General features: G+C 33.1%; 1 protein-coding gene across 4 annotated transcripts in view; it reads left to right on the plus strand.

Annotated features, from left to right (window-relative positions):
* TTLL7 (tubulin tyrosine ligase like 7) overlaps positions 1–25,433 on the plus strand; it is a 153,707-nt gene extending 128,274 nt beyond the window's left edge. Inside the window, exons 19-22 of one of the 4 annotated variants that reach the window (XR_014015179.1) lie at positions 2,891–3,051; positions 9,403–9,576; positions 20,652–22,247; positions 24,475–25,433. Coding sequence is in view for 3 of the 4 variants with exons in the window: in XM_081225766.1 (XP_081081892.1) it covers positions 2,891–3,051; positions 9,403–9,576; positions 20,652–20,772 (456 nt within the window). In the remaining variant the exon portion in view is untranslated. Of the gene's footprint in view, positions 1–2,890; positions 3,052–9,402; positions 9,577–20,651 lie in introns of all 4 variants that reach the window. The other 3 variants (XM_081225767.1, XM_081225766.1, XM_081225768.1) reach the window with 3 other exon arrangements.
* Positions 25,434–25,810: the final 377 nt, after the last annotated feature.

The following is a 25,810-nucleotide window of genomic DNA, read 5'->3' on the forward strand; positions in this document are numbered from 1 at the left end:
ATGCTTTAAAATTCCCTCGAAATTAAGAATAAAGCATATACAGAGTAGCGGCCAAGAGAGCCTCCTCTAAGTGATGTACGGAGGAGAACAGTGCTTGGCGCGGAGCAGGCAGCCAGTTCACGTGAGCTGTCCTCCTCTTTGGTTCTGTCGCGTCGTATGCATTCCACTGTGCGCATATTCAGAAGGAAGTAACGAATAACCCATCATCTCAAATGCTGTGTCACTTTAAACCTGAATAATTATTTAATAATAGAATATGAAATGAAGGTAATGTTAAAATTTCCAGTATTGTTAACATTTTAATTTCATTTATTATGTAGAACTCATATTTATTCTTGAAACCAATTCATGGGTTATCTTTGCTGCTTTTTAAATTCTTCCTGCGTTTTGACTTTTGGCCTGTTATTACTCACTAATACATAGAAAGGAGGAAGGGAAATTGAGAAGAGAATTGATAAAAATTTACCATTTACTGCTAGTGTTGATTCTTGTATCACATCAATTATGAGTCCTGTTTTCTACATTAAAAATATAAAAGGTTAAACTATTAGCTTAACTGAAAATCATAAAAAGATAAAAGGTATGAGTTAATGTCTGATGTCCAAATTATGTCAGTATTATTGTGAACAACTCATATCAAAAAATTTTAAATCCCTCTTCATAATTAAGCTTTCATTATCTGTAATAACAAGCTTTCCCAGGACAATTTTTTTCACAAGCTACTTTATTACAGATTGCATTATCTCTCCTCATTCTCCTCCCCTTCAGCCCACACACCCCTGACGCCTGTAGGGTTTACATACTGTTCCCACTTCACAGTGAAAGAAGCTGGAGCAGGAAAGGAAGGAATCATGCTGCTTACACAATTCACTGTGAGAAGCTGTAGTTGATATTCTTCTATAAATAAAATGTTATTTTGAAATTTTTTCCCTAAATTGATTTTTAAACAGATGTTTATTCTAAATTTGCCTTTATCAGAACTAATGTCACTTCTTTAAATATGGCTGTTTTAAATAGAAACAAATTAAATTCTTCTTTTATATGCTCCCAATTTTCTATACGTTTGTACCTATGGAGAATAATCGTATCTTCATTCAGTCTTTATGTTTGAAAGTCTTTCTCTTTTCATCTCTCACTCTCATCTTTACAAGGAGTTCCTTTAATTAGGTAAAATAAGAAGTGAAAAATCTGCTTTGGTGAACTGAAATTAGGATAACTGTATTTGTTCATATTTACTTTTTCAAAAAAAGTGTTTCCTTGCAAACACCTGAATTGCAAAAGTATTAAATACATTGAATTAGTCAAAGTAGCTTTTTGGGATTTATAAATTTTTCAGAACCTCTAGGATTTTAGTTTCCCAGAATTAGATTAATCCTAGGCCTTGTTTCATGATACTTTCTAATTATTTGTCCATATATGGTCTGCTTTTATTTAGTTAGCGTTTTTAAGTTATTGTACCATTTGTGAACCCAACACCAAATCAAGTATCTTGGCAAGAATCTATTATCTTATCAAATGACTACCTTCCATCTCCCTGGCCCGTTATGTCTCAGGTAGCCATTTTCTTAAATTCAGTATTCCCCAATCCCTTGCTTTCTTTCTTTATATATTCTTATTATATCTATGTGTATTCCTCATAAGTATTTTTAAAATTTAATTGTCTTTACTTCTATTAAAAGAGTTTCATACTGTATGTAATGACTGGTATGTATTTTTTTAAAACTTAACCATTAATAATTAAGATGCTCCCTGTTGTTGTGTGCCCTTTAATTTCATTCATTTTGACTGCTGTATAAAAGTCCAAGGGAATGAGTATACGACTATTTATTCACTCTCCCACTGATGGAGAGTTAGAATTTTTCAAGGTGTCTGTAATTGGGAACAGCTGTTTGAACATTCTTGTACATGGCTCTTGTTTTTAACCTGTGAGAGAGTTTCTCTTAGGAATAAACTTGCTGGGTCTTGGGGTATATGCATTTTCAACTTTAGGAGATAATGCCCAGCTATTTTCCAATTTATACTCCTGCCAACAAGTCTAAGAGATGCTGTAGATCCATATTTCTCCAGCACTTGGTATTGTCAGACTTTTAATTTTTGTCAGTTAAATGGATAGAAAATGATGTCTTATTTATGTCTTAATTTTTATTCTTTATGTTTATCAGGCATATTTATTTCCTCTTGTGTGAAATTCCTGTTCATGTATTTTTGTCCATTTTTTTCTGTTAATTTGTTGGTGTGTATTTAACAATTGGTTAGGCATTCATTATATATTCCTGATACTAATCTTTTGTTAGATGTATATGTTTTGAATGTATTTTACCAGTTTGTAACTTGATCTTTATTTCCTTTAAGGTATCTTTTGATGGCCAGAAGTCTTAATTTTAATATAAGGGAAACCTATTAATCTTTTATGTTCTATACTTTTTTGCTACTTAAGTAACCTTTTTCTAAACCAAAGTCTAAAAGATATTCACTAATACTTTTCACTAAGATATTTAATGGCTTATTTTTCAGACTTAAAACCTCAATCACTCTGGAGTTGATTTTGGTGAATTGAGTCAATGATTCAACTGCATCTATTTTTTCCATGAAGATTACTATTTTAAAATCTCCATTTATTGATTTAATTTAAATTTCACTTAACTTTAATTTTTAAATTTAATCTCTTCTTACTCCAATGAGTCAGACTTGCCACCTATGTCATATACCAGAGTTTCATAAATACTGGATCTATTTCTGGACTTTTCATCCTGTGCTATCATTTAGTGAGTGACTGAGTGAGTGAGTATGTGTGTGTGTGTATTCATTTTTGAATTATATATATTCATCTTTGAATTTTAGACACACACGTATACACCTAGATTTTGAAATATTTTGGGTTTTCCACTAGGTTTTGGACATAGTAAAAACAAGTGTCCGTACAGTTCTTCCACGCATCTGGAAGGTACCTGATGTCGAGGAAGTAAATTTATATCGGATTTTCAACCGAGTTTTTAATCGCTTACTCTGGAGTCATGGCCAAGGACTGTGGAACTGTTTCTGTGATTCAGGGTAAGTTTTAAGTTATCTTTTATTATTGTCATTTTTAATATTTTACTATTTAGTTATAAAGTTAGCCCAATAAAATGGCTAAATTTTTTTAATCTCTTAAAATGTGGATTTGTAACTGCATGTAAATTTCAGTACTCAGCTATAATTTATAGCATTTAAGCTGATGTAGATGAGATGATGGATATGAACACAACACCACCCAACAAATTTGAATTCAGTGGAGAGAAGGTAGTCTTAATTAATGAAAAATCTCAGTTACAAATCTGTATCTGTACAGCTCTTCTGCTGTTGCCTTTCTGTAGCAGACTTCCAAAATCATGGCTACACTCCTGCTCCTCTCCAGACTTTCAGTCCTATCAAAGCTGTTATGACTCACTGTCATTTTGTCTTCAAGATATCTAAAACCAAACGTTCCATACCTCCCTTTTATTCAGAAATGGCTTCCCTTCTGGACTTCCCAAAATCCCATTGTTATTCTCCCAATCACACAGGTTTGATATCTCAGGGGCATCCGCATCCTGGTTCTCCTTCATTGTCTTTATTCAGTCATGTGCTAAATCTTGTTAGTTTTTCTGTCACATCCCAACTGTGGCTACTCTAGATTGTTTTTCATTATTCTTAACAATTATCAATTATTTAATTGTAGATTGTTCTTCACTGTTCTTCACAATTATAGAGTATTTACTTGATAATTTAAATACTTTTGGAGATACAAAGCTGAATCTGACATAGATCCTGCCCTGAAGAAACTTAAAAATGATCATCGCTAACACTATACCACTTATACTATGTGCCAGGCATTGTTCTAAGCACTGTACATGTATTAAGTAATTTAATCCACATAACATCACTTTGAAGCAGGTTTTATGATAATTTCCATTTTATAGATAAGGAAACCAAGGCACAGATAGGTGCTAAGGACCTAGTGCAACTGGGATTTGAACTTAAGCAGCCTGGTCCCAGATTTCATGCTCTTAACCAATAAAACTCTGCTGTCTCTAATAGACAAAATAAGATACATGCAAAAGTCATGATTATGAAGGAGATGACAGATACGTTATTGTAGGATTTCAGAGAAGAGGAGCTTTTCTGGTAGAAAGGCTAAATGAAATTAATAGATTCCCAGGCATTTTTGCCTCCAGTTTTTTGTTTCCCTATCCATCCTACTGTCAGAGTCATTTCCTAAAATCTGTAATGATTTCCCTCATTTATCATTAAAGTCTAGACTTCTTATCTAGAGATGTAAGACTCTCTAATATGCTGATTCTTTTCTTATTTCTCCAGTCTTCTCTCTCATTACTCTCCTAGTTAAAACTTTGCTCCCCCAAAACAAATTCATTATTTTTCAAATATCTTAAAAATTTGTCCTTTTCTGCCTCCGAACTGTTAGTGTCAATGAGTAGCTGATTGGACTGCCTTCTACAACCCCATTTCTCCAATCCCCTCTGCATTATTTAAATCCTATGTAAACACCCAGACCATGCCCTTTTTTTGGTAAAACCTTAACAGACTATTCTAGTCTGATGTGATCTCTGAATGTCTTCCATTTAAATATTCTAGTCATCTAGTACTGAATCATTTATACCATTTGCAGACTTATTCTCATCACCATAATTTTCCTCAGCTACCATTCACCAACAGGGAGAATTCACAAGGTGCTCTGGGTTGTGATGAAATCTGAGAATAACCTTGGCCATAAATTATTTCTACAGAGACTTAAGTGAAACATTTGAACTCTACTCCATGGCCCTTAGTTGATGGCTGTCTGTAGAAGTTCTCTTAATCTAAAGTCATAATTAGAATTTTTTTCTGTTTGTTGATCCATTGGTTGGAATGTTGAACATGGATTTCAGCTAGTCTTCACAAATGGAAGGCAGTGAGATAGTCTGCTACTGAAATTGGTGCTGATGACACTATTTTGGTAATTTACTCTGACTTCATTCAGAATCCTTTTCTCTTGTACCTAGCACACTACTCCCCCCCAGATTTCTCCGCTGGTATCTATTACTACTAGTAATCATAAATAATGTAAATAACATTTATTGAAAGATTACTAAGCGCCTGATACTGTTTTTCATAGTAAACATTTTTATAGTAAACATTTTTATAATTACCACTACAATATTTTGAGTAAACTATTATTATTATTCTCATTGTATAGATAAGGAAATTGAAGCATAAAGTGTATAACTTGCCCAAGTTCTCATAGTGAGCCTGGATTTAAACCCAGGTTGTCTGAGTCAAGAGCCAAGGCTCTTAACTCTATGCTTTATTCAGTCCTCTCAAAGCAGCATTGCCCGTGGTTGCCAAGCTTGCTATACTGCAAGCCCATAGCATTAGCCCAATCCCCAGCCCACTGCACTGGGTTGGCTGGAGCAGGAGTAGCTTTGAGTCCAATTTGACCTCCACTCTCCATCCATTTCTTTAAAAACTTGGAGGCTTGTAGAGATGAGCTTTACATCAGATTTTTTTTTTTTTTTGGTACCTTTACAAATGGCATTCCTAGGCTTCTTCAACTTAGTGAAGTCACATAGTGTTGTGTGTGTTTGATTGTCACTTTGGACCCAGACTAGTTCTGCTTATTCTTTGAATCGTATCTAGTCAATGCATACTCCTTTAACCTTTGATCTAACAGCCTAGCAGTCTAGGTAAAAATCTACTCTTAGCTCATTTCTAAAGGAATGATTTTAATAAAAGGTGTAGCTGTTTTTCACTGTTAGGTGTAAAACTCTTAGAAAAAATATTCCTAATAACTCTGGGCCACCTTGATTCCTGCCTCTGCCTGTCAACATCTCAATAATAAAACAAAATGAATAAGCCATTCCCTGTCCACATCCAGAAACTTCAAAGAATATCGTAGATGTTTGTCATAGGTTTTCCTACAATTGGCCCAGGGGTTTGGCTGATGCATCAAATAGAAAACACCCTCATCGCCCTCTCGCTCTTCCAGGCTGCTGAAGCCCATGCTCAGTGACCGTTTTTATCACATGCAACCTCCTGGGAGTGCTATTCAGAATGATGCTCCACGTTCTGAATGTGTCCTATCCAGGGGAATAGCTCTCGGAATTTTCATGCATAAAATTATCCACCATGTTTTACTGAACTAGGTGAAGCCTAGGTGCTATGGGACTCAAACTCAGGCCACGGAGCTCAGGAAGGGTGGCCAAGGGAAGCAATATTTCAGCTTAGACTTGCAGGATGAGGAAGAAGAGGAATTTGCCAGGTAAAGCAAAGAGGAGGAGGCAGGGGGACTATGGGAGAAGGAATGTATGATTTGGAAAAGCCCTCTTTCCACTCAAACTCCTGATATGTAAACTCCAAAGAAAAGAATCTAGTTTAGACCCTTTAGCCAAAGACATTTTCCTATGGAAGTTTGTCATAGAAAAGCTTTTCTTTTACAATCTCGGGGAAAGAAGAAATTGTAAGGAATATTCTAAGGCAGCAGTCTGCTTTTAGGCTGAATTATATGCCTACCTGAAAATGTATGCGTATCATATAGACTACTTAAAATGATGTGAATCTTACTGTTTTCATATCACTTTCAACTGGATGTTGTGTTGTTCATACTTTTCAGCTCATTAATCTTTCTGTTACTGATTGTCCAGTTGGTGTAGTCCAGATTTTTTTTTTTTTTTAACTTTCCTTTCTTCTTTGGGCTACTCAGTCATTCATTAGGGCTTCTACCAGAGGAGAAAGAAATGAATGTTTCACTTTTTAGATACCTGCTTTATTAAATATTTTGATGAAAAAGCTGGTAAAAATTATTGGATTACTGGATAATATGAGGCTTTTCAAGTCTCTGGATTTCATTAATCATTCCCCTTTGTTACCGGGAGGTTATTCAGTATTCTGTATCTTATTGTTATATTATTAAAACTGTCATTTGAAGTCATTTCTTTTCATATTTCTCTGAGGATTAGGGAGTGCTGGAGAGAACTTTTTAACCATTTAATTTTTCTTTTTGAATTCATAGATTTTGGCCCTCCCATTTCCTTGGAATTTAGATTTAGAAAGCAGGCAGATAAGACCCTGGGTTCTTTGATAAAGGCACTGGTATTTTAAATTATTTAGCCATCCTTTCACCTTCTTAAAATTTTTTGTGTTAGTATTGAAAACTGAGATACTGTAGTGTTCTAGAGACATTTCATATTACTCAGCTGTGCCAGGTAGTGGGTAGGAGGGAGGGGACATGGTTCAAAAACATTCAGGTTGAAGAATAGGTTTCTTTTGTGCAGAGGGGGTGTCATTAGCCTAGTACCAAACAAAGCAAGTCCTGGTCATTTTCTTTTTTCTTTATGAGTGATTCTGGAGTGTTGACACTTAAATATGGATTAATAGAGTAGAATGTGGTCTTTGGTCAGTGGTGGTGAACATACACACCAAAATTAGGTAGAGAACCTTGATTCATATATCTATTTTAAATATTTAAGGAACAATGAGAGAATGAGAAGCCAAAGCTGCTTATATTATAACTCACATATTACTCAGGGTGTTACATCAAATTAAGGTGTTACTTGAAGAAGGTCCTTTGCCTTTCCTCCATTTTATGTGTTCTTTTCTTATGTCTGTACTCCAAGTCAGCAAAAGAAAAATTACCGTGATGTGAGGAACCTGATAGTGAATCTAATCAGATGGCTCCAAAGTATCAAAATATAAATATATTCAAATTCAGGGGGGAGGGTGGTGATGGAGTTAGGCTTTTACAGAAATACCCAGAATCTGAGGGGAGAGAAAGTAAAAGTGCTCAGCTGAGAGTCAGAGATTCAGAATGTTTTCTTTGTGTATTTACATGTTTGTATGAAATTTTGATTTCTCTGGGCCCAGGCATGTAAGCCTTGCTAGACCAAGACTTATTAGTTATAAACATATTCCCTTATTAATTGGTGTTCTCCTGTTTTTCTTGATTACATCAAGTAAATTGGAGATATATCTATATACACACAAATATGCATATCATATCTAGTTTTTCTTATATTTAGTAATAATTTAAATTTTTAGAGTTAATTTAACGAACATATTACTATTTCTTGAATGAAAGTAAATTTTAATCCTTTTTAAATAATAAAAACAGTATTATATTTAGCCCTGAACATCTTAGAACGTGGAAGAAAATTTATTCCTTTCAATCTACTTATTTGAATCTTATTCCCTTTAAGAAAATCTGTCATTCACTGATGACATGCTGTCTTTTTGGGCCCATGTTTCTCCTGAAAAAATAAACAGTAGCCTTTCTACTAAAAAATACCTTTCTGAGTTTCTAAAACATTTTTTTAAAATTCCAAAGGTATCAAATATCCACAGAAGATTGAAAATGGAATCTTTGAATTTCCCACTGGGAAGCACATTTCTTCAGAAAAATATTTTCCTTAATATTTTTTTCTTTCTGAAAATCTAGTCTTTTCTCTCTCTGTGGGTTAAACAAATTGGTTTATGTAAAATGAGACTTGAACCATTACCAAGTCTTAAAGCAAACCTTCCCCTTGAGGCTTGAAAGGAATTTCAGTTACACTAAGGAAATAAGTCAGTCTCTCTCTCTCTCTCTCTCTCTCTCTCCCTTTATCGATGGTGGTAGGGTGATAAGATGTTTCCTGATTTGGGCCATGACAATCAGCTTAGGAATTGTGAATACATATATATGTGTACACACACACACGCATGCACGCATGCATGCACGCATTTAAATTTACCAAGACAGTATGTACTACTGCCTGCTGTGCACTAAGCTGAGTGCACTGAAGGAAGGAAGACACTACCTTTGGAACTGCAGTAGGGCAGGACTTGTGGAGATTACATTACAGTATAGAACCTGTGCTCTAGTAATATCATGGACATAATTACGTATGAAAGTGTTTTGAAAGGGATGGTCATAAACAAAGGATTAACCTAAATTCTCAGAGAGAATCTGAGAGATCACAATTAAGAGATCACAAATTAAGTTGCAGCAACTTTTTAATTTGTTTGTGAGATCATTATTAATATAAAAATAAATGTAGCTTCCTAGAAAATGTAAATTCTTAGAATACCTAACTTGTGAGAAATTAGCTCAGTATTTTACAATTACTTTAATGTAGAGTAACTCAATTTTTAGGAGGTGTTGGGAAACCATCCTGTTACTTAGAGCTAGCAGCAGTGAAGTCTTTAAAGATATGAATTCTATGTTGTGTTTTTTTTAATGTAAAGATTAATTTCCAAATTTGTATATTTACTTTATACCTCTCAACCATCTGTAATCACTTCAAATGTGTGAGGCCATTTCTACGTTTTTTTAATGTGTTTGTTGCTATGTAAGTGATATAGTTGGTTGCCATTTTTAACAGCCACATGAGGTCATGTCTGTTTCCATGCCAACAGATCCTCTTGGGAGAGTATTTTCAGTAAAAGCCCGGAGGTGGTGACTCCTTTGCAGCTCCAATGTTGCCAGCGCCTGGTCGAGCTTTGTAAACAGTGCCTGCTAGTGGTTTACAAATATGCAACTGACTCAAGAGGATCACTCTCAGGCATTGGTACCAATTGGGGTAATTCCAGGTACTGGTTTACATTTCCTAGACCCTGTGAGTTTTATATAAAGTAATGCCACAATGCAGTTTGAAATTGAAAGTCTCTTTTTGTCTATATGGCTAGAGAAAAAGCTAAAGACTAAAAATTCATACATGCTATTATCTATAAGATTCTTTTAATTTGAACAATCTTTACCTTTAAAGGACTGAACAAGGACAGCAATCACAAACCCGGAGGTGACAGAAATAACCTACATGGAGATGATATTATTTAACTTATATACTTTTTCTTTCAAAAGCCAAGTAAGAGCATACAAAAGGGTAATAAATTTAATTTTTCCCCCAATAGGGACATTTCAACATTTGTCCTTTATCCTAATATAGTTGACAAAATGCCTTTAGTTTAATTTTTATTGGTCAGTATGCCTCTACTATTCCCTTCATCACCAAACAGATCTGTGGGAGGTGGATTTTAAGTTCCATTTAAAAACTGGATTTTTATAAATATTGTCCAGTTAAAATAGGTAGTTTTCCAAAAGTATGAAAATATTGTTTTTAAGCTGCAAAGATACACGAATAAACAGGAAGTACATTTTAGCACTTCTCAAGACAGTCGTAGTTCCATTTAGAATTAAAGATGAATATGTGACTTTTAGTATGTGTAAGTTGTAGTACTCTCAGGATAGAAGAGAATAAACCATGACTTTGAAAAACTAAGTGATAGTCAAAAGATAATAGGATCTGCTAACAGTTGAATAGATGGTGAGGAAAATGAAACTACCATAACTTGGATTTTCTTTTTGAAACATCTAGAAATTGATCTGTTTATTAAAATGATCACAGGGAATATAATATAGCTAACTTCCTACAAAATTGACCTGCAACAGCAGGATGGTTTGGAACACTTTTCACAAAAAGTATTGAGAGATATATTTTTAATGTTTGTTTGTCTTGTATTCTGTCATTATACTATTGTAGTATAATGCAGTACCTTTAACCTATTTTAACTCTCCCCCTGCAAACAGAAGCTGATTGATCACAAAAATGGTAGAGGTAAAGTTAGACATTAATATTTAAAATATGTAAATACCAAAGCTGTATTCTACAGTTTTAATGGTTTGACTGCAGCAAATTATTGAATAAAGCTTATATTACTTTCATTAATATTCTCATATGATTTAAAAGAATGATGGCCATCTTTAAGACATTACAACATATAAATGAATAGCCTTCTCTTTAAGGAATGAAACTCTGGGAGCATGATCAGGAAAATCTTAAATTCCAGTCTAGGAAGGATGGTCTCAAACTCTTTAATATCCTCTTGCAATTCCAGATTTCATAACCCATTTTCTGTTGAGGGATCTTGTAACTTTTGTGGGTGAGCAAAATAGGATGAGTCTTCCTGGCTATTCTGTAGGGAGAAATTATACTTTACAGTTGCTTCAGTCCTTTTTACTTTCTTCCCTTTCTAGTGGTCGGAAGAAATATTCCTCAGCTTGGAATTTTGAGTTCCAGACTCTGACAAACACTCACTATGACCCCAGTGTAGTGATTATAAGCATTTTAGGGGAGGGGTGGGCCAGTCTTTCATTCCTTCCCAAGTTCAGAACCATTTAAGAGAGAAATGTAGGAATCAGACAGGTGATCATCAAAATTTAGCTTCATTACTGAGGAAAGCTACTGAGGGACATGGAGTAGATGTGAGCCAAGTGAGTTTTCTAATATTGAATTCCAGAATTAAATGTACCTGTCCAAAAAAAAAAAAAATGAATAGGGACTTCCCTGGTGGTGCAGTGGTTGAGAGTCCGCCTGCCGATGCAGGGGACATGGGTTTGTGCCCCTGTCCGGGAGGATCCCACATGCCGCGGAGTGGCTAGGCCCGTGAGCCATGGCCGCTGAGCCTGCGCGTCCGGAGCCTGTGCTCCGCAACGGGAGAGGCCACAACAGTGAGAGAGGCCTGCGTACCGCAAAAAAAAAAAAAAAAATTACCTGTCCAGTCAAAGACAGAGCTGGATCAACCCAAACCTTCCACTAGCACTATCCCATGAAGTCTAATTCTATTAATGTTGGCAGGAGAGCAAGTAAAAATGCATTCTTTCTGCAGATAGGCTGACCCAAAAAAGAGAAAGGGGCTGAGCCAAGCCTGCCTGGTTCCTTCTTTTAAACCTGCAAATTAGATAACTCACTTCTGGTAAGAGGCCAGAAAGTTTATATTGGTGAAAGTTTTACTTGGAAACAAAGAAGAGAGAGAAACATGTCCTCCTAATATCTAGCTATTAAAGTCCAAGTCAATGTCACATTAATTTAAAAACATGGAAAAAGTGGCCATATATTCTTTCCCTTGTAGATTAGTAACCTATAGCATTTTACTTTATATGTAGGAGTCAGTTAATTTCATATTTATTAATAGATTGATAAATTTCATTTTTGAAGTATGCCTAGTAACATATAAATTTATATTTATAAGTAAATATAAATATGCCTAATATAAATAATGTGTAAGGTATACCTAAATATTTTATGAGGAGATATATATTTGGCTAATTTATCTGTAAAATTAAAAGAGAAGAAAATAGAGCTAACATCAGTCAGATTCATGTACCATCTTTATTTTGACCACATATCTGCAGGATATTTCTTAAAAGGCTTAAAAGTGTATGTGTCACCTATTACATGGAAGAGAGTGGCCTTCAAACTTTCAGTCTCACAGAAATAACAATTTAATAGGCATACCAACTGAGAAGCCATTTCTCAGAGGTAGACTCATAACTAAGCAAATATAATTGATATTTGTACCCAAATGGTCATCTCTATCTCTATCTCTATCTCTATCTCTATCTATCATCTCTATCTCTATCTATCTCTGTCTCTATATACATATCTATATCTATATCTATACCCATATCTCCAAGATACTAGAGTCTTTGGGACCAGCTCAATATTTCACTGTAACTAGACTTATTTGGAAAGCTTTGGGATCGCCAAACAATTTTCAGTCTCAGCATCTCTGTATTTCTATCTTTCATGTACTGAGCTTCCATATAAGCTCATTTACGTGGCTAAAAACATTTTTTAGAAACCACTGAATTAGGGCTTCTGCCTTTGGTAATAGAGCAAGCACTAGGTATTTGGACAAATCCTCCCTCTGATGACAATAAGAAAAGCTGGACAAAATACCAAAACATTTGCTTGAAGACATCAGAGAGTTAAAACCAGGTACTTGTTAGTGAGTATTGTTAGTACTGAATAATGCTTTTGACAGACTCATGGGCCTAAGGGGAAAAAGTAGGAGTTCAGGGCCTGTCAAAGTTGGGGACTTGATAAACACCATAGATTCCTTCAAGTGACAATGTCCCAGATGTTTTGCAAAGCAAAAGTTGACAGAATTACAGGGAAAAATAGACAAATCTACAACCATTGAGGGAGATTTTAATATATACTTCTCAAAAAATTAGAGACAAAGAACATTTTAACAATATGATTAACAGATTTAACTGTCACATAATAGTGAATTCAGTGACTTCAGAATACAATACACCAAGCATATCTGAATCTTTTATAAAAATCAACTATATAGTGGAATAATAAAACATAGTTCGAAAAATTGAAATCACACAGAGTATTGTTTCTCATCACATGCTATTAAAAATAACAAAATATCCAGAAAATCCATACTTTGGAAAGATAAAAAATACACTTTAACCCATGAATCAAAGAAGAAATCATAATGAATGTAAGAAAATATTTTTAACTGAACAAAAATATTACAAATAAAAACACAGTATGTACATAAATCATTATTATAGGAACACTTATAGGCTTAAATGAACATATTAGGGAGGGGTAAGGCAAAAATTAAATGATCTAAGCAATCGTCCTGAATGATGACAGAATGATATTAAAGTAAACCCAAAGAATACAGAAAAAGGAAATAATAAAAATGAGAGCAGAAATTAATATAATGACGTAAACAGAATAAAGATCAAAATGGCAAAAGTGGGTTTTTTAAAAGGCTAATAAAATTGATAAACAACTGGTGAGACTGATCAAAATATAAAAGACAAAAATAGTTAACGTCAAGGATAGAAATAGAGATGTTACTGCAGATATTACAAATATCAAACATTTTATAAGAAATATGAATAATTTCATGCTGATAAATTTGGTAATTTAGATTGTTAACAAATTCCTTGAAAAACACATATTACCAAAAGTGAGAAGAAGATATACTCTTAATTATTGAAAAAACTGAATCAATAATTAAAAACCCTCCCACAAAGGTAAGTCCAGATTCATAGGTCTTTACTATCTAATTCTACCCACCCAGAGAAGAGAGAATTACTATCTAATTCTATCTAATTCTACCCACCCAGAGAAGAGAGAATTACTATCTAATTCTATCTAATTAAACCCACCCAGAGAAGAGGGAAAAGGAAGGTATGTTCTCTAACTTGTTTTATGAGGCTACCATACCTCTGATACCTGACCAAGACATTATGGCAAAGGACAATGACAGTCTAATCTCACTCCTGTACATAGATGGAAAAATCTTACATAAATATTACCAAAACAAACCCAGAAACCTTAAATAGGATAATGTATCATGACTAACTTTTGTTTATTGCATCAACTTAATGGTACAATAACATTAAAAAGTGATCAATGTAATTTTAGTAGAATAAAAAATCATTTAAAAGTATATGGATAAGTCACTTTTAGAATTCAGTATATTACATTCATGCCTAAAAAATGCTTAACAAGGTAGAAACAAAAGGGAAATTCCTCAATCTAATAAAGGATAAGTACAAAAACCCTACAATCATATACTTAATGGTAAAATGTTGAAGACTTTCCTTCTGAGATGAGAAGCAAGACAAGATTGCCTGTTATTACTGCTTCTATTTACCATTGTATTGGACCTAGCTTGTTCAAGGAAGCATGCCAAAGAAGTAAAAGGCACTGGATTTGAGAGAAAGAACTAAAACTCATTACTAATGGATATGATTGTGTTCACAGAATCTAAGTAAATCTAAGATAAATTATTAAGTAAATTTAACAATTTTGATGAAATCAAAGTTGGGATAAAATCAATTGTATTTTTTTCTATATTAATAACAAACAGCTAGAATATGACATTTTAGATACAATATCATTTTTCAATAGCATCAAAGAATAACTAATTCTTAGGAATAAATGTAACAAAAATATGTAAGACCTTTAAGTAGGAAGATGCAAAAGATGGAAAGTTATACCTTATTCATCATTGAAATTGGTATGAATATGTCAGTTCTTCTCAAATAGTTCTTCACATCTATAAATTCAATGTAATCCTCATATAAATTCCAACAGTGTTTTTTGGAGGGTGCAGAATTTGACCAAAGCATGTTCTAACATTTATACAGAAAAGCAAAGGGTCAAGAATAGATAAGACATTCTTGAACTAGAACAATAAAATAGTAGAATTTATTAACTACAGTGCACTAAGAATTATAATAAAGCTATAGTAATTTAAGACATTGTAATAGTGCCAAAAGGATAGACAAATAGACCAATGGAACCATTCAGAAAGGTCATAAATAACTACAGGCATATGTAGGGAGTTGATTTATGACAAAAGGACACTTATAACAAACGGGAAAAAGTTTGTTTAAGCAAATGGTTCTGGGGCAATTGGGTTTCCAAATAATAATAAAAAAAAAACTTGCCTTTACTTACACCATATACAAAATCATTTCCAAAGAATTGAGTATACAGATGTAAAAGGCAAAACTAAAGATTTGAGGAGATAATATAGGAGAATATTTTCATGACTTGAGGTATGCAAAGATTATAAAATATCAGGCTGAAAAGTACAGATCATAAATGAAAAGATAAATTTTACTATATTAAAATTAGGAGCATATGTTCATCAGAAGACCCCATTAAGAAGTTGAAAAAGCAAGACTCAAGATGGAAGATGATTTTGCAACCCATATAACCTACAAAAGATTGCTATACAGACTGTATAAGAACTCCTACAGATTTCTAAGAAGAAAATAGAACACTATGGAAAAATGGGGAAGATACTTGAAGAGCCTCTTCAAAAAAGAGTTTTTTTTAAAGACAGTAAATATTTGAAAAACTGTTTAAGCTCATATTCAGGGAAATGCGAAACCCATCTTTCAGACCAAGAGTTGATCAGGATTTAGAGTAATGGGAACTCTCTTACACTGCTGATGATAGTGAAAATTGTAACCTTTTAAAAAATGTTTGGCATCACCTACTAAGGTTTACCATTTTCTCAGCTCTTTTATTCCCAGTAACTCTAAGCAGAAATGTATGCCCATGTGCATCAAGAGCATAATTAGAATTATTCATAGCAGCATTTACTTATAATAGCTAAAAATGGGAAATAACCCAAATGTCTATTCTGGAAGAATAGACACATTTTTTTGTAATATCCACTCAATGAAATATGCATCAAAAATGAACAAATTGCACGTAAGCATAGCAATATGGATGAGTCTCAAACAGAAAGTTGAGCAAAAGATGCCAGATCCAAAGGAATACATACTTCATTCTATTTATTTTTAAATAAAAAAAACAGGGAAAACTGAATTATAGTGTTTACAGAATGTGTACTTAGGTGGTAAACGGGAAGTACTTACCATTGAAGTCTGGATAGTGGGTAACTTTATGGGGAGGGAGGGTGCTGTAATACAGGGCTCTGGGGTGCTAGCAATATTCAATCATTCAACCTGGGTAGCGGTTACATAAGTAATCACTTTATACTCTTCATTTACTGGACATTTATGTTTTATGCACTTTTTGAATGTGTGCTATATTTTAAGATGAAAAAGTTTTAAAAATCAAGTTAAATACATGGTACCATTTTGATCTTAGGCTAAGATAGCTTGATACATCTATCTTAAAACAGGCATGGCATGGCTAATAAGGCTGATGTTAATAACATATAAATAATAATATTCCACCTATGTGCACTGTTTAATTGGTTCCATACTCTGTGAGACAGGCATGGCAGAAACTATTGGGCTCTTTTCACCAGTGAGAAAACTGAGGCCCAAAGAGGTTAAATGGCCCATCCAAATCCACGTTGCTGGCATATGACAAGAGGTGGGACTTGAAACTAGGGCTTCCCCCCAAATCAAAGTTAAAACCACAATACAGTGTACTGGCTATTATATTTAAAATTCAAAACAATAAGTCTTGGTAAGGACATTGAGAAGCTGGCACTGGTTCAGAATATAAAACGGTGTGACTGCAGTAGAAAACAGTGGCAGTTCCTCAAAAAGTTAAATATAGAATTACCATATGACCCAGCAATTCCACTCCTATGTACATACCCCAAAGAATTGAAAACAAGGACTCAAACCAATACTTGTACACCAATGTTCATAGCAACATTATTCACAGAGGTCAAAAGCTGGCAACCACCCAAATGTCCATCAACAGATGAATGGATAAATAAAATGTGGTATATACATATATTATTAAGCCTATATAAAATTATAAATATAAATATAATACTGTTACATAATATTATATAAAATTTATAAATATAAAATATTATTCAGCCTATATAAAAAGGAATGAAATTCTGATACATGCTACAACATGGGTGAACTTTGAAAACATGCTAAGTTAAATAAGCCAAACACAAAAAGACAAATATAGTATGATTCTACTTATATGAGGTACCTAGAATAGACAAATTCATAGATATAGAAAGCAGAATAGAGACTACCAGGGACTGGAGGAGGAGGAAATGGGGATTTAGTGTTTAATGGCACAGAGTTTCTGTTTGAGATGATGAAAAAGATCTGGAACCAGATCATAGTTATGGTTACACAACCATTGTGAATCTATTTAATGTACTGAACTTGCATACCTAAAAATGGTAAGGAGCTTCATGTTATATATATTCTACCACAATTTAAAAAAATTAAAAAGAACACAGCCCAAATATGGCGATGAACTTTATTTACCTTGTGTTCCCCAAACGAGGAAGCTGAGTTTATTCTAGGAGGATTGGGGGTCCTGGTCTTCCTCCAGGGAGATCTCAGAGGTGGTTGTAGCTTCTTTCAAGCCTAATTAACGTACCACTCTTGAAATACTTCACGTTCTAGAGATTCTCCATGGTCAGCAGTAAGTTGGTACATGACAAACCAAACAATTCTACCTCAAGGAGGAATTAGACAAATGCATGTTTTACATTTATATGATAGATATGTGAAGATGTGCCTAGCTAGTCTCAGATGAGGAGTAAGGGTATGTGTGTGAAGCAAATAGGGTAGTCTGAGGTGTTTCTCCTTGGGATGAGTTAGCTACAAGTTAGCTATTTTTGTACTTTGAGAGTAAGCTACAATAAAAATAAAGCTGGAAACTTCACATTTTTTGGTGCTTTAGCACAAACTCTTTAGATACAGTCTATAGATCCACTTTCTAGAGATTCTTCCTGCTAAAAAAATCAAATTGTTATTTAACTTCATTGCAAAGAACATTTCAAAAATAATCTTTGATGTTCAGCTAGTGTGGGATCTCCCAAGAGATACTAATGGAGATATTAAGGCAAATAATCCATTGTGTTTCCCTGTAATGCTTTAAAATATCCCACAGCACTTGCTCTAGGGAAGCAAGGTGTTTCTTCCAATGTGATTTTATATGCTTTTTCTAGTTCACACTGAATTTCTTTTCCTTTCTAAGTCTTTAAAGTTTTATTTTAGCCTTTTCTGCTTCTATTAAAAAGTTTAGGTTTGCGGATATATAATATTTTTCTACTTTCTAGGTTTTTTATACTTTATACTTCTGAAAAAAATGAGTATAACCATTATATCCTTTAGTTTTAAAATTGGGATTCACACAGAAATGACAGTATAGTATAGTTGCTGGGAGCACTGGTTCTGGAGTGAGACCAAATGGATTTGAATCCTGGCTCTGCCACTTACTAGCTACGTGCCTGTGGGCGAGGCATTTAACTCCTGTGCACTCTGGTGTTTTCATCTTTAAAATGGAGCTGATAATAATATGTATCATAGAAAATCATTAGAAATAACTAATATTTTAAAATCAATTATAATGGTCCTGGCACACAAAAACACTTTTAAAATACAAAATAGTGTTAAAGAAAATAGTATAAGTTAGCTCTAACCCTGGACTTTGTAGTTTTATTTTTTCATCTGTGAAAATGGAGATCTTTAGCTCAGAAGGCTATGTGAATGTTATCGTAATGTCAGTAGTAACTACTGCTTGGAAATTCTTCAAAAGAAAGTCGGCCAAAGTTACTGTTTACTATAATAATTATCAATGAAATCAGAATGTATTTTCAGTAGAAGATAGAATAACTCTCAACTAATATGGAATAGTGGTTTTTGATCAAACACTTTAGTTTCTTTTGCACCTTTGCCCTAGATAGGAAGGGTAGCCTTTTCCTGGCAGAAGATATCAGATCAATCATCATGACTCCACTAGCTCTTGACATAATAATTAATCCATATAAATTACCTAAGTGATATTAAGAAAATAATTTATATAATCTGTGATGTGAGAAATCAATTGTTTCATTATTCATCACCCATTGTGCAATTTTGATTTAATTTAGCTTTTATATTATTTAACTGCTCTATTAACTTAATGATTTGGTCAATTATTTATAGTTTGTGATATTAAGTAATAGATTTAGGGGATATTATCAGATAATTCATGATGAAATGATGTTTATGAATATTATGGATAATTCTGCCATTTTAATCTGAATGCTGTATGCAGTTTGATCATAATGAATTCATATTCTTCTACAAAATTCATATAACACAACTATAAATATAATTTCCCATTGACACAGAGATTAGTAGTTACCAACATTATTTCATATAGAAGAGGTAGCTAATCCTTGGCCTTCAATTTCTTCATGTGTCTTTGGAAGTATGATACTGTGGCTGGAAGATGCTAAAGTCGAGTGAAGAAAATAAGTGATTTGATGCTCTACCTTCGTTTCTTTTATCAAGACTAATTATAAATCTCCTGTTGCTACTTCTGCTCTTGGAATTTTTTATAGATATTTTTGTCCTGACTTTCTAGCATGTCCTTCTCATCATTACCAGGACTTAACACTTTTAATAGTGATGCTTATTTGCATTTGCTTATGTGGATTTCCTTGATCATTTCTCTCTCGACATATAGATTGGACTGGCCTAATGCTAATCAGAGGTTTTCCAGAGAAAACAGATTATACAGGCACACACTCCTACTTTTAATTACTGCATCCCAAAGCTCTGAAAACTCAAACGAATTAAAATAAAATAAAAGTAACCCATTTATTGGCACATCTGAATTGACACGAAGTTGTTTATAGTCTTTATCCAATTGTGAATATTTCTCTGTTTCACTACAGAAATATTAATGATTTGTTTACAGGATGCTGCCCCAAGACCCTGATGTTGTTACATTATATATAATATATACACTATAGTGTCCTAAAATCTGGAAAATTTATGTATTCTGAAATATATTTGGCTGCAAAGGTTGCATGCAACCTGTAATTATGATTGTTTTTGGTTTTCTATAATCACAAGTACCCAGTAGTCCAAGAATTTAAAATTTACAATCTAGTTATGAATGTTAATCTTTAACTTTTTCTTTTAGATTACCTATAGTCATAACACATCAATGATATATTTATTAAATTGTAATCAATGGTTTCAACATCCTTGAAACAATTATTTTAATTGGTTAGCCAAATTCTCATGTCACGTTTTTAAGAAATATTTGGCTGGTTACACACATTATTTACAGAGGTGAATGATGAATTCCAAATTAACATGAGTCATATAAACAGTCTCCTAGCATGTGAGTTCATGGATCTTTATGGGATATCTCGGGACACTAAGATCACATGTTACAGCTATATTCAACTATTTGGGTGAGGCTTTATGACCCTCTCCCTGCCTCCCCTCCTCAACTCAGGAGAGGAAATCTTTTTATGTGGGTTGCATTGTTATAGTATCATTTCTCATGTAAGATGTACAAATTATTAACCACATAATATTTTAGTGAGAGATGTTAATATTAGTTTGTAAAGTCTAATTTTTTAACTATCATTTTTAGGTATTTACTACCAGGAAGTACACAATTCTTCATGAGAACACCAACCTACAACTTGAAATACAGTTCACCTGGAATGGCTCGCTCAAATGTTTTGTTTACATCCCGGTATGGCCATTTGTGAAACAGAGGGAAGATCGCCATGGGTTATGCATAATAACAATTCATATTTTTCCCAACTTAACGTTGCAAAGACAGTGACCATTAAGTGCTGTTTTATGTATATATGACATATATGTGTGTGAAACTATATACACACATGCACTCAAATAACATATATATTTATTATAATATATGAAGGAAGAATTAGCAGGAAACTGGATATAAGACTTAACCTTTCTGGAAATGTAATAAACCATGTTAAAATTGTTTACACAAATATGTGAATGTCTAGGATTTGCTAGGTTTATAATTAATACCTTCCTACTAGAAATGTTATTTTTGCTGCAGAGTATATAAAACAGAATTGATCTTGAAGATCCCATTACAGTGTTAAATTATTTTCTAGGTAATACGTCTTTTGACTTGAAAAAACATTAATAGTAAATTACCTTATTAATTCTCATATATAGTAGCTATTTAAAATGAAAACAAAAATTAGAAGCCTGGTGTTGCTTGATGATAGGATTAAGTATGAAACAGGTTTGTCATTACTATAGCACACTGTAAAGTACTATAAAATCCCAACCAGATTCTCCAAGATTTTTATCCCTCAGTGTGGAAATTTAGCTACTTGTGAAAGTGATAATGTAAATTTTCAGTAAGGATCTGGTAAGGTCATATTATGATCTAAAATGGAAGACAATCCAGTGGATTAAAAATAAACAAAACTTACTAGCTTGTATTTTTACTTTTTATTGGGAGTCACATAAAGGGAACAGAAAATGGTGGTAATGACAGAATCGTTCCATATGATTTTTGTATCTCTTACCACTGTTACCACATTCACTTTTTTTTGGAAAGTATATCTCTGATGAGTACATATGGTCAAATACAATTTCTTCTGTTCAAAGAGCTGATATTTTAAATTTATTTCAGTGTTACAGAATGATGTGTCACACTTATTTTATAAGTCTCTCAATGCTGAGACCAACTTACATTGCAAAGACTAATACAGAGTTTCATATTGCACCATAGAAAATAATCTAAATTATTGCAAATAGAAGATTCTGATTACTAAATATTATTAGTCATCGATGTGCTCTTGAGAATTTTTAAAAAATCAAAATAGAGTTTGAAGTTTTCTTCTTGTCCAAAGTTATTAAGTGTAAGTTTCATAGCAGTTTACTTCCTTTTTTTGCTTGCAGTTTCAAAAACAATGAGTGAGCTTTTAGTTTTCTATACAAATATAAATAGTACCATGGATATCCTTAGAGATTGCAATATTCACCTTTTAGAATTTTATTTAAACTTCTCCCAGTAGCTTTATTTTCTCACAGATGGTAATTATTTGCAACATTCATGAGTGTTTTACCTCCTTTTACTATCCTGAAAGCTATTTCCAGTAAATCGAGAAATGGTCCCAAAGCAGAAGGAGAACTGAGAGGGGCAAACTGGCCTGCTTTAATTCACAAGCTGGATAACTGGCAACCCAAAGTTGTAAGTTGATATATTGTGCTTTTAAAGCCATGTTCTGAGGCTGTATTAGGATAAAGTAGGTTCTTCCCTAAATTATTGCTGGCTACTTGATTCTTTATGACTACCTACCGTCCGTATTCCAGTGGATACTTTTCCTTGCTAATTGCATCCCAAAGAAGAGTTTGTTATTGTCTTTGTGGGAAAAGAGGATAAGGATGTCAGGATGAAGGAAATTGCAGTGTAGCTCTGAGTGCTTATGACGCCATTTTGTGAATTCTTAAATATGTTTAGAATTTTTTTGAATAAATAATGCAAAAATTGGGATAGTAACAAAATTATTATAGGAATGATCATCAAGTAGGCCTTTTCATGGAGCAGTTTTAGTCACTTTTCACTGAAATTCATGACTTGTTCATGAATGAGACACAATTTCAAGTGTCTGGTATATGATATCAACCCAGTTTGTTGGCCACTCACTTGCATTAGCTTAAATCACAATGGTGACTTAATTTGCTAGAGTGGGTACTTTGGAAGTTCTTCTCTTAGTAGTATAAAAGTGAAATTTTTATTTAAAACAAAAAAAGAATGTCTAACATGTCTTCCCCTGGGGAAAAATAAATACAAAAAAAGTAAATTTAAATGTATGAAACTACCCAGTTAGTTACTGATGAGCAAATTTCATTTTCATTCCTCTAGCTACCTAAGTCTGGCATTGTTTGAGTGCTAGAATTTTATTGCCCACATTTGCCTCTTTATACTGATCTAGTCTGATATGATGAAGTTGTGGATAAAAGCCATGTGCTCATTATTTATGTATACTACCTGGTATGCTGTGGACTACGGTTGTGTTAATGCTTATTCCCTAATGAGAAACTAAGAAAAGAAGATACAGTAATAAACCGTGGAAGACTTTAGAGGCCATAGAAATATTTTAGTGATATAAAATGTTTCTTTGTTTTTATTATAAAAGTTTTATTCATAGAGTTAAAACGTAGCAGTATAAGTGATAGCATGGGTCTGACTCTCTCTCTTCTAGGAGAGAAAATAACTTTATCTGAAAAACTCAGAAGCTATCCAATCTTACCAAGAGATTTTGATAGGGAATTTGGTTTACTTATGATAAAGCATATTTTCATTCTGTTATTAAAAAATATATCCCTGCTCATTCTGTGACTAATGCTTTCCAGAACTGTATATGTTTGGAATGATTCCAGAATTGTTCAAGAAGTAACCTTTTAATGTTCAATTATTATCTATGAACATTGTATGAGATTGCAGATTAGTTTTCACTGTAATAATCCAGCATTGTAATAATTACCATTTGCTTATGTATTCTGTTGAAGGAACTATTTGTGATTCATATTATGATTATTAGCAACAAATTTTATTTCATGTTGCATGTGTAAAAATGAAGTTATAACAGGATCAAATATGGAAATGCCAATGCTAACCTCTGTCAGATGCAAAGCTCTATACAATTTTTTTCATATATCTGAATTAGGTCTAAATACACAAAATTTTTCTACTAATTCTTCCCCCCAGAACTAAAATGAACCAAACTCAAGCAAAAAACCCCAATCTTCTTCTCATCTAATATTGACACACAGCTATATGATAGTGGCTTCTAGACATCAAGAAAAAGATTTCATTCTAATTCTTTTTTAAATTTGGAAAGTATATGATTATAGAATTTTGTTATCTAAATCTAAATATCATGTTTTAATATAAATTAATCCAAATGCTTTCTTCTTTAGCATGACAAAGTCATTCCATTTAAAACTTCTCTTTAAATCTAAACTTCCACATTACTTATTTTCAAAAGTACCAAAAAATTAATAGTTGCATAAACTCTATTATTTCTAGTTTTCTATAAAGCATTGCTTCATTCTTAAACGTATATTCTTTAAAATATAATACCAAATACCTTGAGAAGAGTGACAATAAATACTTTCCTTTTCTGTTCTGTAATGCTGTTTTACATTTTGAGTCTTAGTTTACTTGGTTCTAAGGGTTAAACAATAAAAAGTGTAAGTACAATTAGTTGTGTTCCTGTGACCTGATGATTTTTGAAAATTTCTTTTGTCTTTAAATTGAGAAATTTAATAAAGCTTTCAAGAACTGAATTAGTTATCTAAATATTTTGCACTAATGCTACTTACCAATAAATTAAAATTTTGAAAGTATTTTGATGATCAAAATTTTACTCCTTACACTGTTTTTTCTTTCTTCTTCTTTTTTAAACTTTAAGTTCCACTTGAAGTTTTGACGTTTGCATGGACAAATTCAAGAAAAGAGAAATCCTGTCTTTTAAACATTGGTTTATGGTGGTGTATTTTTGCTTCAGCAACAATAAAACTTATAAGATGTGTTATTGGATCAAGTTCAGTTTTTCTGCTGAGATTTTTAAGAACAAGGTTGAACTTTCAATGTCTAAAAAGCATTAATTGCCTGGATCCATATGAACCAAGATAATGGCCACAAATAACAGTCTTGCGACCAAAAAAATGTTAAATTAAAACTAATTGCACACTTTGAGATTCTTGCCCTTTTTTGGTGCTTTTTTGCCTTGTTATGGGTATTGAAGGACAACTATTCAGGTGAAACATTCTGCATTAACTGGGCTGTATTACCTAAAAAGAGCTACATAAAGTTTTTATTTTATCCCCACCTGCTAATTTGAAAACTATTGGTAAAGTCATCATTCAGTACACTAATATCTAAATTAGTAAGAAGACTTACCTTACAAAAATAATCAGATAATGCTGATATTTCTCTTTCAAAGGCTAACAGTGACAGTTCTTGGTCCTGAGCTGGTTGGTTCATACAATAACTAATGTACATGCTACTACATTGAATATTAATAGATTTGCTGAAGATTCTGGGTTTGAGGGTTAGCTTGAAAGCAATACATTTGCTACCATGAATCATGACTCAAATTATCCCCATGTGTTTTACTACCTGTATATGAATGCAAATGTTGTTACAGAAAATATGCTTGAAATGTCAACACAATGTGCAATTAGTATTGCATTGTCATGCTTCAGCATGTGATATCTGTATGGTGAAGTTATTTCAATTACTCAGATATGTTACTATAATAAAAATGTTTAATATAAGAAAGCTACATATGTCATCAAATGGTTATTTCTGTTCCCCCTCCTCCCCCCCCCCCCACACACACTGTTTTTAGTAGTAGAAGAGACTGGCTCTCAATTAAGCTTTCAGGGTGATGAAATATATTTTCACAGTAATTTTCTTCTGCTGTAGAGTCAGCAGTAGAACTGTGGGGATAACTTTACCTGCTATTAAAGTCAGGTTGAGTAAACAGAATTCGTGTCAATTCCTCTCTTAGTTAGCTGGAAGGTAGACTGGTCTAAAATTTAGAAATGACATTTTTATATCTTTCTAGCATCATTATAACAATAGTATTACTAATCTGAATAGAAATATGTCAGCATCTCAGCTATGACTTTTTTTTCAGGAATTTATAATTTTATCACTATTAAAATATACTAAACCTCAATAAGAAGCATAGCCTAGTCTTATTGCCACTATTACCATTGTCTATAAGATGATTGTGTATA

The sequence above is a fragment of the Mesoplodon bidens genome (genome assembly GCF_964165515.1).
Source record: "Mesoplodon bidens genome assembly, chromosome: 2".
NCBI lineage: Eukaryota > Metazoa > Chordata > Mammalia > Artiodactyla > Ziphiidae > Mesoplodon > Mesoplodon bidens.